The following is an 18,956-nucleotide window of genomic DNA, read 5'->3' as shown; positions in this document are numbered from 1 at the left end:
ATCTCGTGTCTATATATCGATCCAACAGAGCCGCTCCCAGGCGGCCATGTTACCGCGGGAAACCTGTCGTTAAAAACGATCTCCGCTGTCCTCCAAGGACAATGGCTCCGACATCTTGGTTCGCTCGGTCTCGACATCACTGCCACGATCTGGTTCAGCGCGTCAAAATCGATTCACGAGGGTCGAATACAAGTACATCGGAAATGCTAGACTACGAGGAAGGTTGTTCGTATGCCTTAGATGAGGCGCAGCTTGGCACAACCTTGTTGCCTAGCTGTCGATCGACGTTGAAGACGTGACGTTTATAGGCCACCACCCCGTCGATTCTCGCGCCCTACGGCCGTTATGGACCCCTATTTCAGACCAAAGTCCCCCACACAGCGCATCTTGGCTACCGAATCAAGCTACCTACCTACCTAGGTAGGTACGCTGTAGCACGACTCTTGTTCGTTCGAGCATTAACGAGCATCAGAGCATTTCGTGGTACCAGAAACTTTGCCCGGCCTCGCATGCCTTCGCACGTTGACTGCCAACCAATATTAGAACGGATGTGGCTAAGCGCCTGATACGCCTATCCCAACGGCACCAGTAGCGTCACCCAAATCCTCCTGATCAGAAGCAGTACTATGCCACGACATCTTTCGGTAAGTCCGTACTGATGCTTCCTGTAGCTGCCCAGAAATTCTATTCGAAGCGCCGGCTGCGCAGTACTTGCCTACCTGGGTACTGCAGCCTCCTGGCCAAGGCTGATCACGATGCTCAACTCCTTCGATCAGCCAGATTCTACCATGGTTTGTACTTTTGTTCTCAGGAGAGGCCGCTTGGACACAATCACTTCATGTTCGCCAATAGCAACTTGACCTCTTCCTCGGCCCCCTCCGCTAACGCATGCTTTGCTTTGAACTCCGGAGCCCATCCAATCTTCTGCCCGTTACGCGCCTGGAACGTACACATGCCACCCACTTGCACGCCCACAAAACTCGGCTCGCACTGCAACGCCTTCGCCATCTCCTCGAGGATCTTCTCGTCGGCGAGAACAACCTCATCCGTATCGATGACTCCAGCTTTGAGGAGATGTTTGGCCATGGACCGATAGAGGTCGATCCATTTCACGACGCCAGGGGACGCGAGATAATAGCCTTGTTTTCCTGATGGTAGATTGGAACCGGAGAGGATCGCGGAGAGGATGAATAGGTAGAGACTCGCGGTGTCTACCACGTGGCAAACTGGCCATGACTATTTGACAACATTAGTGATCGGTCTCAGACTACACTCGAAGAAGCAAGGGGAAGACTGCCAAGCACAGTCAGAGGACACTTACCGGCTCTCCCTCGTCAACAGCATATACCCGCCTCAAAGCTTTCGCGCACTGTACGATCGCCTTGGTCTGGATCGAGATCGGGTTTCCGAAGCCTTCTCCTCGCCCATAAACAATGCACGGCGCAAAGATATATGACTTCACGCCATACTTCTCGCAAAGCTCGATCACCGTGTTGTTTGTGTCCACGGGCACCTGCATCTTGTCCAACGGCGCCTTCGACTTCTTCTGGATTTCATACAGTTCCGGATCGTCGTCATGCAACGGCCGATCTATTGGTGTGCCGGTATGCGATGAGAAGATCTTCGCTCCGGTCGTATGCAGAAAATGCACATCGCCACCGACCAACGACTTGACCTTTCCCAGGGCCTCGATCAATGGTCTCTGGCCCTTGTCCGAGAACGCATCGATCAAATAGAACACCACACTGATACCTTTCTCGCGCAGCGTTCGTTCTGCCTCATCGATATTGAGATAGTCGAACATGATTGGCTCGATGCCACCGCCGTCTTGGTGTTTCCCGGCCTTCGACGAGGCCGCCACCCACTTGTTCAGCGAGTCAGCCTGAACATCGTTGCGAACAAGGCAGTAGATCTTGTTGTAGGCTGACCGAGAAAGGATTGCTTTGGTGCCGTGGGGATTGAGTAGCTGCGAGAGGATGGTGCCGCCAAGGTAGCCAGAGGCGCCGGTGAGGAGTATCGAGGGCGGCATCTTTTGGCTCTAATGAGTTGTCCTGCTCTCGAGCCTACCGCGCAGTATACTTAGTGAAGCCCTTCCTCCGTGTGAGTCGTCCGTGTTATGCAACAAGTGTTTGTCCTAAAGTTCAAGCTTCACCTATGCCTCGCAATCTATAGTCCTCTGCTGGGGGATGCTTTCGATCGGGTCCATGCGTATTAGTAATGGCTATCAGGAGGCCTGGAACTTAGGATGTGCTTCATATCTTTAACATCCCATCACAAATCGGCAGCATGCCAGTGGCTTCTCGGCTTTGGTCCGACCTATGGACGACATCGGCAGTGCCGCGTCCAATGACGACGACAAAGTCTAAATGTTCCCCAAGTTGGAGAACATTGTAGAGCGTACTGGCGGACGCGCTAGCACCATATCCGTACGTGTAGCCAGGTAATCCTGTGCGAGATGGTGATCAGATGTGTGACTTCATTTGTTCGCACTGCCTCGGCGATCTTGCATATCACTCAACATATCCAAAGGCGTCAATTGCTTAGGCTGGTGAGTGCGAATGTTGGGGAGTCCGCGTCAGTGGCGATAGCAGACGTCCTTCAGGTCTATGCCGACGTCTAAGACACTGAGCTGCTAATGCTGCATGCCTGCCGCCGTGGCGATTGACCCTGGTCCGTAGCTGCAGGTCACTAACGTGATCGTCATGCCAGCCCCATGTTCTGAAGTCGCAGAAACTTGTTGCAAAGATGCGTACCGGCCCGCGGCAAGTCATTTCAGCGAATTGGGTCCAGAAAGCGCAAAGAGAACTCTTACACACGCTTAGTCCGGTCTTCCGATGTATGAAGCCCTCGCCTGTACAAAATGCAGTATATACAGCCCTCAGCCACCCATCAACTCCCAGAATATGTATACATCTCAGCACCACAACACATTACCGCTTCTCGACCAACAAGAAATGCATCGCTATGTACGCAATGATGATGAACGCACCACCAAACACACCAAGTCCAATCACGTCACTCCACATCGCCAGGTTGTCGAAGCCGAAGGCCGACAGGATTGAGGCTCCTGGGACTTCGATGTCGAGGCCATAGCGGTGGTCTTTGAGGCGCAGCTTGGCAACTTCGTTGACAATGAGGCCCTCGTAGCCGTAGTGGAAAATTGACAGCTGTAGTGAACGTCATTAGGTACCTTTCATGGCAACTGAGGGGCGGAAAACTTACCATCTGCAACCACTGCGCAGCAGCTTGAACCGTATCGTGGTTGAGATTCAGCAACAGTCCAGCAAACAGCAGACTAAACAGCATCACCAAGCTGCCGATCAGGTTCGCGACAGCTGTGTCGCGGAACACGATGCCGATGAAGAGGCAGATCGCCGCCGCAGCGAGGTTGAAGAGGACCAGAATCAATATAAACGTGAAGAAGGTGCCCCATTTCGGCAACAGGCCAGACATGGGATAGACGATCATGCCCATGATGATCGGAGGAATCAGACGCAGCGGAACCATGTCAAAGATGACTTTCGCAGCGAAGTAAGTGATAGGAGAGTAGTAGCCGTTTGCCCGCTCGCGGACGAAGATGGCACGCTCAGAGCTGAATGTGTTGAGCGACGTGAGGGTGCTGAAGCCGAAGAGTGCCAGCAGGAAGAAGAAGAGTCCTAACCGATTCTGAAAGCCTCCAATGTCGTCTGAGAGACCGTAAAATAGCCATCCTGATAGGACTGCCAGCAGAATGGCCACTGCATAGTGCGTCAACATGAGCATGGGATTCCGGTACAGATTGCGCCATGTCCGCCGTGACAAAATCAAGAACTGGCGCGGCCACGAAATGCGCATGAAGCCCTTGATCGATCCAGTCACAGGCTGGAAGTTCTCGTCCGTTGCTTGGCCGTTAGCAGAGGAAGCACTGTGTAGTGAGGTCATGATCTCGTTGTGGATAGACTGCGCAACATCGGACGACTTGAAACTCGAGACCAAGATGTCCAGGTCGGTGTTGGCGTCGGCCGGCAGATTATCTGGGTCTTCCATGATCTGGGGCGGATTTGTACTGTCGCGTTTGGCTAAGCGCAACCAGCTTCGTGCACTTCTGTTAGAGGGCAGCAAGCCATCATTGTCCTCATCATCGGTTCTGGGCGTGGGAGGTGTTTGATCATTGTCAATGGATTTCTTTCGCGTGAACAAAGCGCGATCCTGCTTCTGTTTCAGGGATATGCGTCTGGTGCCCTTAGGTCGGATTGACGGTGTGTCCATGCTGACATTGGAAATACTGGCGACGGATTTGACTGCCCGAGTGCTACTTGACTCGGTCCTCATGCCATCACCAGTGATATCGCGCTCGCTAAAATCTGGCTGGCCCTGCTCGAGTACTGGCGATCGTGGCATGCTTGCGTGCATCGTCAAGTCTACGAGATAGTCTGCGATGTTGAAGCCTGGCGGACATGTGTAGCTATCGAATCGAAGTAGGCCTGGCACGTTGAGAACGGCCCCGAATAAACAGTTCGACCCTTGGCCAGCAGAATCAATTGGTCGAACAGTGCGACAATGTTCGACCTCGGTTGGTGTATAGTGAAGATGACCGTCCGGTTGTAGGTCTTCGCCAAAGTGACGAGGCACTCCACAACGTTGAAGGCATTGTAAGCATCGAGCCCGCTGGTGGGTTCGTCCAAGAAGAGAATCGAGGGCGATGTGACAAGCTCGCAAGCAATGCCAACGCGCCTCTTCTCGCCGCCAGAGATACCACGCCCTTTGCCTTCTTCGGAGCCAATCATCTGATCCTTGATGTGATAGATGCCAAGCTGCTGCATGACCTCTATTGCACGCTGCTGCTTGACGAGCAAGCCCATGTCTGCAGGCAATCTCAGCAGAGCACTGGTCAGAATGGTTTCATGTACAGTGAGCGTGGGCATCAGCGTATCTTCTTGATCAACGTAGCCGACGACGTTGCGATACTCATTGTCAAGAGCCTTCTCTCCGTTGATGAACATCGAGCCCATGACATGTCCACGCTTGTTCTTGCGTGCCAGAATATCCAGAAATGTGGATTTTCCAGCACCCGACGCGCCCATGATGGCCATGATCTGCCCAGGCTGAGCAATTCCAGAGATACCTGTCAGGATTTGCTTTCCCTTCAAGTTGTAGGAGACATCTTCAAACTGCAGCGCCATAGGCTTGTGGTCGACCATCAGGCGTGCCGCATCGTCTTCCATGCCTTCGCCGAGTCGGATAGCACCCCATTTCTTGTAGGCAGCTCTTCGGGCGAAATACCACGAAATAAGCACAATAGCGATGACCAACAGGGCACAACCGGCGATGATGCTGGCAATCAATGGGCTGTTGATCTCCTTGATCGGTCGAGTGTATCCAGGGACCTCACTCTCGTACAGACACTCACCCGATCTACAGGCAAGTGCGATGTACTCATCACCAAAGATCTGCGAGATGAGGTCGTTCATAGCGGGCTCTTCGAATCTGCTGCCGTCCCTGGAGCTGCCGGCATATGTATGCTGCTGAATGAGAGATGCCGGTCCCGCAATGCTTTCTTCAAGGAACTCGCCAATATCAACAGAGCCATCTTCACCACAAAGGAAGCGACCTGGGACGCATGAGCACTTGATGTTCTCGCACTCATATTTTGTAACATTCTTGAGATCCGTGTCCTGTACCGACCACTGACAAGTGTCCAGTGCGCAGTAGAACGACTCCTTCTCATTGACCCAGAATTGAAAGTTGCAGGTGCGGGAGTCATCGTTGCAGGAAAAGGTAACCTCTGCAGTCCGCGGATCGATCTGGTCGAGGATGGCCTTGTTGGTGACGTTGCACATCTGGAAGTTCTCATGAACCACGACACCCTGCTTGTAGCAGACGCCGCCAGTGCCCAGCGGCATCAGCGCGTCACAGGCGCGGTTCTCGGTGCAGACATTACAATTGACACCCTCCCAGCCGTCCTTGCAATCGCATTTGTCGCCCTCTCGAGGTGATCTGTTCTTGCCATCGGCAAGCGCACCGCATAGTGGCTCGGCGCAGTCCTCTCCGCCGAAGCCAGGTGGACAAGCACACTTTCCATTAGTGCTGCTGCAGTTGCCGTATTGTAAACACTTAAATTCTTCGTAGTGGCAGTCGAAGCAGCGCGGACAAGGTGGACATCCGTCGGGTCGATCATCGAATATGCCATATAGCGGTGCCTGGAGCGAAGCGGGACTCGTGCCGTTACTGAACGCCGTTGCCACACCGCAGAAGCCGGCACCGAGGAGGAGAAGCAAGAGGAGACGATGCATGGTAGGAGGTTGGGAGGAGATCAAGAAGCTGTATTTGACCGCATGAGAAGATGAGCCTGCTGGCCAGCAAGACCTCTTGAAAAATGTGTGAGAGAGCCGCAAGCTTTGAGTGTCAGACGTGCACAGCAGACTCAATCAATACAATAGTCCGCTTTCAAGTAGGCAGCAGGTTAAGGTGATGGTCGCAGTGCTGCAGTGGTGGGGAGCTCTTGCATCTGACCACTGGAAGCCCCAAATGGGGTTGCCACGGCTTGGAAGTTGAACTCCGCAGCATTTCGGGAGCACATCCCGTGGGCAAACCAACGGCATGGCCGCTGCCTTCGCGATCAATGACGGCGAGATCAGTCGACCATAGAAAAGCTCGATACGATAAACATCGTATCTGATGTACAGCTTCCGAGCAGCTATACTTGAAGGACGCGCCCTTCCGGACACGGCTCTACACGCATAATTCGGTACAATTTTTTTAATGACTATTAACTCTCCTTCGACCGCTGACTACTTAGGTAAGTCGATGCTGAGGTGAACTCCACGTTCGAAAATGCGTCAGCCGAACATGACATTGTAGCTGCCACAAACCACACAGCCATCTCGCATCTTTCTAGACTGTCTAGCGTGCCATCATGGTCAAGATACCTCCCTTCGAGGTCGCGGCATGGTTCGACGACCATGCTCATGATGCCCCGCACGACCTTGCTGGGACTGCCTCCGCGACACTGTCCATAAAGGATCTCATCGAAATCTCGGAACATAGCGAGAAGACACGAGAAGCGCTCGACTTCAATCTAATCAATTTAAACTACAACAGTCCTATGAGAGGCGGTCATCAATTGAGAGACAACTTAGCTGCTCTATACTCTGCCCGCTCACAAGGCGTGACAAGAGATGACATCCTTACATGCAATGCCGGTATCGACGCGAACAACATTGTTCTCACCGCTCTGCTCGGGCCCGGCGATCATGTAGTCTGCCAATATCCGACCTACCAACAGCTGTATGATGTTCCCCGCTCGCAGGGCGTCGAGGTCTCTCTCTGGAAGACCGACCCATCGAAGAAGTGGAAATTGGACATCGAGGAGCTGAAGACCATGATCAAAGACAATACAAGGATGATCATCATCAACGTACCAAATAACCCGAGCGGGACAATCATCCCGAAATCTCAGCTCGAGGAGATCATTGAACTTGCTCAAGAAAAGGGCATAATCGTTTTCTGCGACGAAGCTTTTCGACCACTGTTCCACGGGATTTTGCCGTCGGACGATGACTTCCCTAATTCTGCAGTGAACATGGGCTATAAAAAGGTCGTGGTGTCTGGTACCATGTCCAAAGCATATGGACTGCCAGGCATACGAGCCGGGTGGATCGTTTCGCGCGATCCCCATATCATTGCAGAATGCTTCAAGATGCGCTACTATACAACAACGACTGTCTCGCAATTGAACGAAGCGGTTGCGGCAGAGGCATTGAGCGAACGTTGTATCCACGCCTTGCTGGCACGGAACATCCAGTACTGCAAGCAGAACGTCGAGGCTTGGCAGAATTTCATTGATGAGCACGCATGGGCATGCTCGTGGGTGAAGCCGGTGGCAGGAACAACCGCGATGGTCAGATTCCACAAGATGGGCAAGCCGGTCGATGATGCCAAATTCTGTTTGGCGCTGCAGGAGAAAGCTGGGGTCTGCCTCATTCCTGGCAGCAAGTGCTTTGGAGATGGAGAACACTTCAAAGGCTATGTACGCACCGGAGTAGGACTTGATCCCAAACAAGTCAAAGCAGGACTCGCTGCCTTGGCAAAGTTCATGGAGGATGAATTCGCCGACGTAGCTGTTGCGGCCAAGTGATTCAATGTCGAGCAACAAAATATCGCTTCCAAGTGAAGTGGATCAGAGATGCCTTTCATCGCGTTCGTAGAAGTAACAAGATGGGTTGTGCCGAACGCAGATATCATGCTTCACATCCCCGTGCCAGACGCCAGATCGCTTGAGCCCCAGAAATGGGGAGGATTTGGACGGCTGCCACAAGGCGGAATGATTCATCCGCTACACACTAGGCTTTCATCATCTGCGGAAATCTGTCAGTACATGTTGCTTCGCGAGACACGGGAATGGGCCAACTCACTTGTTCAAAACTTGGAAGGATGAGGGAAGGAAGAGAAGACGAGATCCAGAGACTGTTGGTTATAATTTTTGGCAGCGATGCGGGCTACGGTGGACAACACGGCCAGATCGACAATGGTCGTCGCTAAGCTTCAAATATATGTGCAGGTTGAGCATCAGCGTGCCTGCCATACGGCTCAGTCATCTAGCCCACTTCGTCTGTTATGCACCGGTCCTTGAGGCCCAGGAAGCTCGTCGCATCGCTCGGGACCCGACGCTGTCGGACATGTTGCCTCATAGATCGTCCACACCTGGCGGTTCACCGCGCAACATTCACCACGCGCACAGCTCGTTTGTCGGCACATGATGAGGGAAGAGCCAGCCTTGAAGAGCTCGCGTGGGATACTCAACGAAAAATACACAATGTGCGCGGATACACGGGCTGGCACGCGCTTGGGGCCCAGAAGCATCAGCGATTCGAAAAGGGCCCACCGCCGCACAACAGGCTATACCACTTTCCAGGCTACGTAACATCGGTACGACGTGGTTCAGAAAGCGTCAGCTTCTGCACCGTCGTCGACCCTTTGATGAGCTACTCCATCCAGGCAGTGTTCGAGCCGGGGACTGAGTCTTCTCCCGAGCCCGACGACAACGGTACAGGGTCGCCACTCTCACAAGACCAAAAGCACACCGAGCGAATGAAAGAACTGAGCAACATCCGTCCGCATACACCTGTATCGCTCGCTGGGTATCTCAGGCAACGCAAATATCCTCAGAAGGTCCAGAAGGTTGCGGTACCTGATCCATATGTTGGGCAGGTCGAATACATCAATGACTACGAACTTGTCGTTGAGCAGTTCCAGCCGTTGAACACAGTGCCACAAGGCCTGGTCGCGAAGCATGGCTTTGATTTTGGCCCCGAGCAGAGACATCTGCATTTCAGAACTGACCACAGACTGCGCGATAACCTGCGTCAACGATCCCGAGCTTTGGCGCTCTTCAGAAAGGTCTTATTTGTTCTCGGATTTGACGAGATAGAGACCCCGTTGCTTTTCAAGTCCACATCAGAGGGCGCCAGAGAATTCATTGTACCGACCAGATCCAAAGGCATGGCTTATGCTTTGCCACAAAGTCCTCAGCAATACAAGCAGTTACTTATGGCATCTGGCGTCGTGAGGTACTTCCAATTCGCAAAGTGCTTCCGCGACGAAGATCTTCGAAGCGACAGGCAGCCCGAATTCACACAATTGGACCTTGAGATGGCCTTTAGCGGTCCGGCCCAGGTGCGAAACGTCATCACGGTACTTATCAACAGAATCGCCGAGAGCTGGAACCTTACCTGGCCACTGGACCACCCTCCCATACGCCGCCCGTACGCAGATGGGGAGGGACGAGACGATAGCACTGACGAAGGGATCAGCGACGACACCAATGGAAACCCGAGAACCATCAAGCACAAAGATGCAGCCAAAGGCAACGCTCGCAAAACAAACAGGACCGATAATGAAGACCGATTGCCGTTGTTGGGTAAGCCGACGCACAACATACCATCCCTATCCTATGATGAGGCTATGTGCTATCATGGCAGTGACAAACCAGACTTGAGAATAAAGGGCACAATCCACAGAGTCGAAGACTGGATACCGCAAAGTCTGAAGGGTATGATGACTTCTTTGCAAGAGCCTATCGTGGAGGCCTTCGCCCTGCGTCTGAAGCACCCGAGAGCCGCCAAAGGCACTGGTGGACCAGAAGTTTCGGAGGAATTTATCCGTGACTTTATGGATTCACCCGCAGGTCTGAGATACAGCCAGAATCCAGACGGGATGCCTGGCATAGCGGTCATAAATCCTCGGAAACCACTTGAGGGCCTAGCGGCGTTCGGCCACGAGGCTGCGGAGAAATTCGTTGAGGCGTTGCATCTCAGGGCTGGCGACATTCTGGTACTCCAAAGCAGGCCAAATGCCCGCGTGCGTGGCGGCTCAACTATATTGGGAGATCTACGGAAAGATCTTTTCCATGCTGCAATAGCAGCCGATGTTCACGAAGTCGACAAAAATATCATCGCTCCTTTGTGGGTAGACAATTTCCCGCTATTCACGCCGCGTCGGATGGTGATGAGTCTCCAAGCGGCCTGTGCTCCACACATCATCCATTCACGTCGCCAGTTCCGGGTCAGGATCTCGACAAACTTGCAACCGCCCCGTTGGACGTCGTTGGCGATCATTTCGATCTTGTCATCAATGGCATCGAGGTTGGAGGTGGCTCAAGGCGTATTCACCAAGCCAGTGCGCAAGAATATATTCTTCGCGACATTCTCAAGCTGCCGGAAGGAAAAATCAACGAGTTTAGCCATCTTCTGAAGGCACTGGGTGATGGCTGTCCGCCTCATACTGGATTCGCCTTTGGTTTCGATCGCCTGATGACAATACTGACCAGGACGGCTACCATTCGAGATGTTATCGCATTCCCGAAGAGCGGTAGCGGTGAGGACCGGTTCGTTGGATCACCATCGCCCATGACGAGGGAGCAGCTGGAGACCTACCATCTCTCTGTTGCGCCAGACTCTTCAGCAACAGAAGTGACAGCGGAGCCTACAGCAGGCTCAGACATCAAGATCTCTCAAAAGGCATGAAGAACATAGATGATACCCCGCATTAACTAAGCATGCAAGAATTGCAGGCATTGCTGTACCATGTATAAAAGTTGCTTCTATTGAAGCCCTCAATGTTGAGCAAGGAAAAGAACGGATCACTTCAGTACAAATCACGCGTTGCGCTTCTTCCAGGAAGTAGTTGTTTTTGCTCATCCTGTTGACTGTAAGCTGCCGTGGAAATCGGATTGTGTATTGTGGTGACGGTGCACATGTGCTTTCACTTTGAGGCTGAGCGCTTTATTGATGTGTGCTTCACCTGAATATCGTGCCAAGGATTTCGCGTCGTACCTAGGTGCGCGGTTAGTCGATGTCCTTACAACCCTTGAATCCTCCCTACCTTTGCATAAACGTCCGCACACACTGCGACCTCAAGCTCTTGCTCTGTCTACACTATGGAGCAATTACAGAAACTCGTCCTCAATCCTCTCCAGCCTGTTATCCTTCCTATCACCACGAATCTTCCGGCGCCCGCCCAGAATGCTCTCTCGACCCTTTTAGGCGCAACCTGCCATAGAACCCTTGTCCTCAACCTCGATGTCCTCACCCACCCAGAATGCCTCTCGCTAGCCATCTCGAAAGCGCTCGGAATCGCGATCATCACCGCCGCCTCGGTAGTCAAGATCCCACAGATCATCAAACTCGCGCGCTCGCAGTCCGCTGAAGGACTTTCGTTCCCCAGCTACGTCCTTGAGACCGCAAGTTTCCTGATCAATCTAGCGTACAACGTGCGCAGCGGCTTTCCGTTCAGCACGTATGGCGAGGTGTCGCTGATTCTTGTGCAAGATGTCATTATCAGCGTGTTGATCCTGTGGTACTCGGGCAAAGCTACTCAGGCGGGCGCGTTTGTGGCTGCAGTGGGAAGCGCGGTGTATGCGCTGCTGGGGACCGACATTGTCAGTCAGAGCCAGATGACCAGTCTGCAGGCCGGTGGAGGATTGCTGAGCATCGCAAGCAAGCTGCCGCAAATCTACACTGTGTGGCAGCAAGGCGGTACTGGTCAGCTATCGGCATTCGCGGTCTTCAACTATCTAGCTGGGAGTCTGAGCCGAATCTTCACTACGCTGCAGGAGGTGGACGATAAGTTGATTTTGTATGGCTTCATTGCGGGCTTCACGCTGAATGCTGTGTTGGCGGCGCAGATGGTGTACTACTGGAATAGTCCTACTACAGCTGGACATGGCAAGGAGGTTGGAGTCAAGAAGCAGGCTGTCCTTCAAAAGGGGACCGCAGGGATGGCTACGGAGGAGAAAATCAAAGGTCTGGGCACTGCAACAGGCTCGTCGCCTGCTCGGCCTACCAGCGGAAGAAGACGTGGTTGACAGCCGCGAGTTGCGCAACTCAGTAGCCCGTGAGCTCCGGACGATGAGTCTTTCGATTTCATAACAATGGCAGTTGCCTCTTAGATACAGATCGCATCCACTTGCCTACATATGCTCCGGTAACAGGCCGTCACTGCCGTTGCTGCCAGTCACTCTGACGCCATGCGGTCACACGCAATTTGGATCTCATCTAGGTGGGCACGAAGCATACAGAATCTCTTCCTCAGCTCATCTCATTTCTACTACGTAGGCCCATATCTCCAATAATTTGTCGAGTGCTTTCCGAGAATTGAACGACTGTGGAAGACTCCATCGCTCGTGGGAGCAGAAAACGCCTGGGTTCCAGGGGCTTGTTGCAGACACCCCACATCCCTGTGGGTGTTCTTCAGACTTCGATGGTCTGTTCGCTACTTGAGCTACTGCTGCCACTGTTTCAGACGCCCCAGACGTTCGGAGTCGAACAGCGCTCTGGAGAGCATCATATGGGGAACAACGCCATTGTCATCACACGAATACAATACCTCTGAGCAATTGACACGACCAGTGTTGAAGCTGACACGATGAATCAACGGCAGCTGACCCGGTCTCCGCTCCTCCCTGCTCATACACTTCTTTCCACACTGGTCCTTCTGAGATCCTCTGCGGATACTTGAAAAGTGCCGGCGGCCTCCATTAATACCAAGCTAAGAGCTAGGATCCATCCTGCCGGAGAGCGAGCAGGCGATGCTACCAGAAAATGCTCCTCTTGAAGACCATTCAATCTCAATTGATCGACATCGAGATGTCTTCGAACATGAGCCCACAGCGTGCACAGCGTACGCGGCTTCGCTGCTGCAATATTGCCCGTGATTGATGGTAATGTAAGTTTCCACGAAGGTAGGCTGAAATCGATCCCGGCTTCAGCGATTGACCAGGAGACCGAACCTGAAGCATTAGCGAGATCTCTTCCTGTATCCTTGTCTCGTGGGCTTATAGCTCCCAGCTATCGCTAGACCTCGTCTTCTGGACTTCGAAGAATGTGCTCACCGTTGACAACAAGACCATGTTTCGTTCGTTCATGAAAGTACCTGCACCGGTTTGTGTCCTCGCTACTTATGCCCTACGACGACCACTAACCAGCAGACAGATTTCGTCAAGTCCTACTGAACCCCAAAATCGACAGACATCGCGGCTGCTCCGCCTGCCGACCCAGGTTCTGGACCTCATCTTTGACCAACTCGATGTCCTCGATCGTTCAACTCTCGCCCTGAGCTGCCGCAAACTACTACTGTTCTCCGAGAAGAACGAACATCTCGACTACATCATTAGCGAGCCACCAAGCGTCTACCGCCTCGAGCACTTCTTTCGTCGTCTAAGTCGCGGCTGGATCCCGTTGTCACTACGCTACTGTCCTGACTGCGGGCGATTCCGCTCTATAGATTCAAACCATTGGCGCCACGTCTCGGAGAAATACACGCGCGAGTCTGTTGGGCGCGTTGCAGAAATCTGGCGACTGAGACGCGAGGATGGCTGGCTACGATATTGGATTGAGCGCTGGTGCATCGCAGATGGACAGAACAGCACGGCTACGGCATTGAGACATGCGGATACAACGGAGCTGTTGTGTCCGAAGTGTGCGGTTGTTAATCCGGACACGAATGAGTGGCGGTTAAATAGGCTGGCGGCGAGGAATGAGAGGCACGCGAATCGTAAGAGAGTGGTCAGTCCGGGTATGAATTCACCCTATCTGGGAGTATTGAGTTCGCAGAAGAGCACTCCAGATTTGCGGGACCGGTCGAGAGGCAGGTCGCCGTTGCTGGAAAGGAGGCAGCTTGCGGCAAGAGTGTCGGGTAGGGATGGTGTTGGTGCTGCTGGTTTGGGAATCCAGACTTGGTCGTGAGGGTCTGCGCGAAGCCGTGGCCGGTCACCACATCCTGGGGGATACACGAAGTGCCTAGTAAGTGAGCATCAAAACGTTGTTCGCTACATCGGCTACGCCTCAGCCTGATGTTCTGAAACCTTTGTGAAGAACAGGTCCAAAATTCTTGGGAACTGCTTGGAGTGAATCTACTCTATCGCCACAGACATCGATGTCTGGCCTCTGGTGATTCCTTCTGGTTACTCAACGGACAGGCGGAATGAAGACGATGTTGCCTGCGCCATCCAGAATCTACTATCGCAGACATAGTCTCGGAAAAGCATAGACATTGCGCGCACTCAGTCACCAGGCATCTCAGATGTTCCAGCATGGCCTCACGCACACGTTCCGTCACGTCCGCGACATTGTCTACTTTCCGGTTCTGTTGAGGAGCCATCTAAACGAACCAGCCTTGAGTCCAGGACAGATGAATCGCTGCCAGTCTGAGCCATGTCGCGGGCATTCTGGCTGGAAAATGGTCTCGACTTGTGCTTTCTTTGTTTCATGTCTCGGAGGACTGCAACATCGGTCTCTATCCGAGTCTACAGCCTGCCCAGGTGTGCATTCAGACAAGGTGTCGACAGTGAGTTTTGCAGGCGTTTCCCTAAGACATGTCCAAACATGGTCAAGATGTCTAGCAGCAGATTTGCATGCCTGTATCGTCTCTACACCATGGCGCTCGACGTTATAAGAGAACAGCTTTTGTTTCCTGGATCTTGAGAATTCCCCAATGCACACTCAACACACAATTCCACTTCACGACAACTTCTCATACCCAGCACCAGAAGGCTCATCAGCAACGTCAATTAAGCACGCCCCATCTCGTCATAGTTGACATCCGTGCTCGCCTTTCGCAACTTGGTCCAATCATCTTGCTTATCGAACACCACCGTCATGCCTGACAAGCGCATCCAGCAACAGCAGACTGCAGATGCTCGTTCGGGCGTCCATGATGCCGCAGCCCACGCTCGGTGTCTTTTCAACCAGGAGTACCCCAATGGCAGCGAAGACTACTGGCTCCAATCCCCGGGCACTGGTCTCAATGCAATCATCACCGCCATGAGCCACAATGCACAGTTCAAACACTATCAGCAACCGGACGTGGACGCCCTCAAACAGGTTGCAAGCACAGTCATCAGCCCGAGAGGAGCGGACCATAACGTTACCAATATTGAGACATCTGCTGTCGCCGCTGACGGTGAAGATTACAAGCCTGCCGACCTAGCACACATATTCTACCTGTGGAATGCTCCAGAAGGTTTCGATCTGCGCCTGGGGATCTTCGTCGAAGACGACAATCGCCCACGAATCTACCTGGAGCCAGAAGGAGATCGTTTGTCCCGCTATCATTCCGGAAACATGATTTGGATATTCCAGCATAGGACCCAGCCGACCCATAACGGGATTTCATTGGTGAAGAGAGAGCGATCTCAGGGCTATGCAGCCATCATGTCTTGCACCATCGGCGTTGGCTTACACGGTCCATCACGTCGGCCGGCGGCAGATGGTGGTGGTGACGGTCCACGAGATGACGATGGTGGTCCATGTGCTGACAGCAACAAGCGCACTGAGTCTGCACGCCCTGAACCCACAGGCAAGAAGAACAATAAAGGTCGTCGACACCCGGCAACGCGTCCATCATCACAGCTACAGGCCATGCACAAGATTCTACACGGCTCCATCAATCAACATAAGCGTGGCATCTCCGAGCAGAAGCCGTTTCCGATGCTCCATCAAATCATCGGCACTGATCGAGTCATCAAATCCACTGCGAGAATGAAGAAGACGATGACCATGGTCGCAGACAAGCAGCAGCTCTTCCTGAAGAAGTCCTGCGGTTTCATCCTTGTCTGGTGAGACGACCTTACGAAGACCGCGCATCTCACGGCTCATTACGTGTTCGTTGAGTACGAGGATACACGTCGCCCTAAAGTTACAAGTCTTGTAAGGGAGGTACATCATACGGAGCGAAAACATTTAGGGATGACAATATAGACTGACGGATGGCGGGGTTGCGAGCTCTGAGAAAGCCGCTATGGGTGGTGAATCTGAATTGGTGGTGATAGAGCTTCTAGTTGGGAAGGAACAAGCTGTCGTAGCACGCAGAATCGAGAACATGTACAACATCAATGTTTACTGCGTGAATTGCCGGGAAGCAATATAAATGCGAATACCAACCCTCCAGATGCTCGAACTTGTACTTGCCGGGTAAACTTTGCCTCTTTCTTTTCCTAACGTTCATTGTCCAGTGGAATCGCTTAGTGTAACGCATAGCTGCACAGTGATAACGGCGTGCAGATCGTCGTAGCGGCATACGCATGGTCGTAATGGCATACGCGTTGATAGTGCTCCAGTCTGGGCCTACGCAAGAGCGCCGACATGATGACAGGGCGTGTAGCCAGCAAAGTGTTCTGTCGCGTCGCTAACATGATGAAATTGTAAGTCGTGCTCGCAGCGAAGATGAGCAAATGCCTCAACGCTGACTGGATGGTCTTTTGTGAGAGTTTTGCTTCGTTGGTGATTGCCGTATACGGAATATGTGAGCGAAGGGTGGCCTGGACGTCGAAATCGCCCTCGCCTTCTGCCTACCTTCTTCGTAAGATGAATATGTGTATATATAGGGCACCTGCCCTCACTCCGAAGTATCTGTTGAAGCAAAGCTCCAATACGTTACTTGAACGCAGCACAAAGTCAGGAAGAGACGCACTTATCCTGTAACAAGATCCACTGTATCGAGGCACAAATCCACCTGGGCAGTTATTACTCTCCAAACAACCGACTTCTTCGTCCAAATGGAGCCCTTCACCAGCTCAGCCAGCAATGGCAGTGAGATCTTCATCTGCAGTAGCCCGTACTGCCCTGGCGGTCGTTGATCACACTCAATTCCGACACATGGAACTAGTAGAGCCTCGGTCATGGCAGCCTCCAACAGCTGAGAACGACGTGCTGGGCACGTGAAGCCCAACGCAACGATTGGCAATACATGTTAATCTGGCTCAAGACGGAGGGATGGGACGGGAACAATGGAAGGTCCTTTCGAAACCTGTGCCTGCTCAGACGCGTGGATTCTTGCTTGGTACAGTGGAACACAGAAGTCGTCACTAATAATGTGAGCCTGTGAATGTTGTACAGCAGTCGACATTACGCATACTGTCGCATCGTCATATGGCCTGGTGAGCATCTCGCTCAGACATAGTATGTGGGGCATAGACTGGCAGGAATCCTCGTCGAGCTTACATGGAATGGCCGGACCATGGCTGTGGCATTCTGGTTCCTTCTTACCTGGATTGAGCCTTCCGCATCGCTCCCAAGGAGTGTCTGGATCATCAATGTCTCGCCCAGACGAGATAAGGGCGGACTAGGGATGGGAGATAATGGATAGAGCGTCGAGGGTCCGAACGTCCACGATCAAGTCACAGATATGGCCTGCGCTTGGTCTCGGCGGCGGTGCTCGGCTGGCCACAAGTGACCAGACATCATGACTAGTAGTTGTACTTCAATTGTCGTTACAGTAATGGGCCAGGACAATGTTCGCATGAGCCTCTGTGTTAAGCAGTATACTTCCCTCAAGGGCCGCCCCGACTGTGTCGAGGGATTGATAAAGGCAAACTCAAGATTACTCAAATTTTCTTGACCCATTCGTAGTCGCCGACCCTAGGCGTCAGAGTTCCGGCGTGGAGACAAGCGGACGTCAAGCCGATATTGACGTCGACATCTCCGGTCCAGCAGTTTTCTTCGACGTTGATTGTTGGAAACACTTGTCAAGTCATTGTTTAGGATTGCGGACGCGTCAAGGCCCCTCAACTGTCAAACGCGACCGAGTGGTGGAGATAGCAGGCGGGGCGGGACATCGCGACCTTGAATTCGGCTGCATGTGCCTTGATATCATAGCTGCAGAAACGAACAATGGAAACAGCAAGCGATGCTGCATGCCCTGCCGGACGGCGGAGTAATGCTGGATCTTTGTTGTGGCTAAGATCTCAGGAGAATTGGCGGTAGTGGCGGATGTCAGCTACATTTGCTGCAAGGAGTTTTTTTGCTGCCGTAGTCTGCAGTGGTCTTGCTGCTGCTAATGATGCTCTCTGATAGTCAGTGGAGCTGGCATGTGCTACATCGTCACCTATACCGACTTCATATCTTGATCGTGAGAGCGGAGAAAGAAGTCGTGTGTCGAAGTTTCTGCGCCTCTAGTTCTCTGTCTCCAGCCACATCCTGCAGCAGGGCAACTCCTGGCGCAAGAGTAGCCCGCAGATTTGTTGGAGATACCTAAGGAACTGGGAAAAACTTTGTCCTTCTTTGGCGGATGTCCGTTGCCGACTCGCGTCCAGCAGGTTGCCAACACAGAGGTTATTGTGTCATCGACTGTGGGAAGCACGAGCGCGAACCATATGAGCTGGTGCAATGAAATAAATGCACCATCAAACGATAGGCAAAAGCTTCCGCCACAACAAGACGAGCCAGAACAGGCGCGGAGCAGGGCCGGTGGAGATTGATATCTCAGGGCAAAGCACGTTCGGCGCCAGCAATTAAACCAAAAACGCGTGCAGACGCGACTTGCTCCTCAGCGTGATCTCGGCTCAAGGCAGAGGCTGAGACTCGTTGGTGGGCCACATCAGCCCAAGAAGGCCATGGCCGAACTTGAATTCACGTGAGATCCCTCTACGAGCCATCCATCCTGGCTGTTGTTCTGACTTGTCGGTGTGTCGTTACACGTCT

General features: G+C 52.8%; 7 protein-coding genes across 7 annotated transcripts; 4 read left to right on the top strand and 3 right to left on the bottom strand.

The window, feature by feature from the left end:
• Positions 1-831: 831 nt before the first annotated feature.
• On the bottom strand, positions 832-2,029 carry AB675_440 (uncharacterized protein; the record flags this gene model as incomplete). Its single annotated transcript, XM_018144547.1, has 2 exons — positions 832-1,236; positions 1,322-2,029. 2 exons carry the CDS (start codon positions 2,027-2,029, stop codon positions 832-834), a joined length of 1,113 nt encoding a protein of 370 aa, XP_018005617.1.
• Positions 2,030-2,930: 901 nt separating this feature from the next.
• AB675_439 (putative ATP-dependent permease) lies at positions 2,931-4,380 on the bottom strand (the record flags this gene model as incomplete). Its single annotated transcript, XM_018144535.1, has 2 exons — positions 2,931-3,167; positions 3,223-4,380. 2 exons carry the CDS (start codon positions 4,378-4,380, stop codon positions 2,931-2,933), a joined length of 1,395 nt encoding a protein of 464 aa, XP_018005373.1.
• A 20-nt stretch (positions 4,381-4,400) lies between these two features.
• On the bottom strand, positions 4,401-6,272 carry AB675_438 (putative ATP-dependent permease; the record flags this gene model as incomplete). Its single annotated transcript, XM_018144524.1, has 1 exon — positions 4,401-6,272. The coding sequence occupies one exon, from the start codon at positions 6,270-6,272 to the stop codon at positions 4,401-4,403; it is 1,872 nt and encodes a 623-aa protein (XP_018005643.1).
• A 623-nt stretch (positions 6,273-6,895) lies between these two features.
• Positions 6,896-8,116, top strand: AB675_437 (Capreomycidine synthase; the record flags this gene model as incomplete). The annotated part of the gene is made up of 1 exon (XM_018144513.1): positions 6,896-8,116. The coding sequence occupies one exon, from the start codon at positions 6,896-6,898 to the stop codon at positions 8,114-8,116; it is 1,221 nt and encodes a 406-aa protein (XP_018006002.1).
• An 842-nt stretch (positions 8,117-8,958) lies between these two features.
• AB675_436 (Aspartate--tRNA ligase, mitochondrial) lies at positions 8,959-11,003 on the top strand (the record flags this gene model as incomplete). Its single annotated transcript, XM_018144502.1, has 2 exons — positions 8,959-10,442; positions 10,499-11,003. 2 exons carry the CDS (start codon positions 8,959-8,961, stop codon positions 11,001-11,003), a joined length of 1,989 nt encoding a protein of 662 aa, XP_018005551.1.
• Positions 11,004-11,416: 413 nt separating this feature from the next.
• Positions 11,417-12,343, top strand: AB675_435 (Mannose-P-dolichol utilization defect-like protein; the record flags this gene model as incomplete). The annotated part of the gene is made up of 1 exon (XM_018144492.1): positions 11,417-12,343. The coding sequence occupies one exon, from the start codon at positions 11,417-11,419 to the stop codon at positions 12,341-12,343; it is 927 nt and encodes a 308-aa protein (XP_018005824.1).
• Positions 12,344-15,134: 2,791 nt separating this feature from the next.
• AB675_434 (uncharacterized protein) lies at positions 15,135-16,097 on the top strand (the record flags this gene model as incomplete). Its single annotated transcript, XM_018144481.1, has 1 exon — positions 15,135-16,097. The coding sequence occupies one exon, from the start codon at positions 15,135-15,137 to the stop codon at positions 16,095-16,097; it is 963 nt and encodes a 320-aa protein (XP_018005381.1).
• Between the last annotated feature and the right edge of the window lie 2,859 nt (positions 16,098-18,956).

Source organism: Cyphellophora attinorum (genome assembly GCF_001299255.1).
Source record: "Cyphellophora attinorum strain CBS 131958 chromosome Unknown Contig1, whole genome shotgun sequence".
NCBI classification, from domain to species: Eukaryota; Fungi; Ascomycota; class Eurotiomycetes; order Chaetothyriales; family Cyphellophoraceae; genus Cyphellophora; species Cyphellophora attinorum.
Note: the sequence above shows the minus strand (reverse complement) of the source record. Positions and strands in the feature narration are given on the sequence as shown.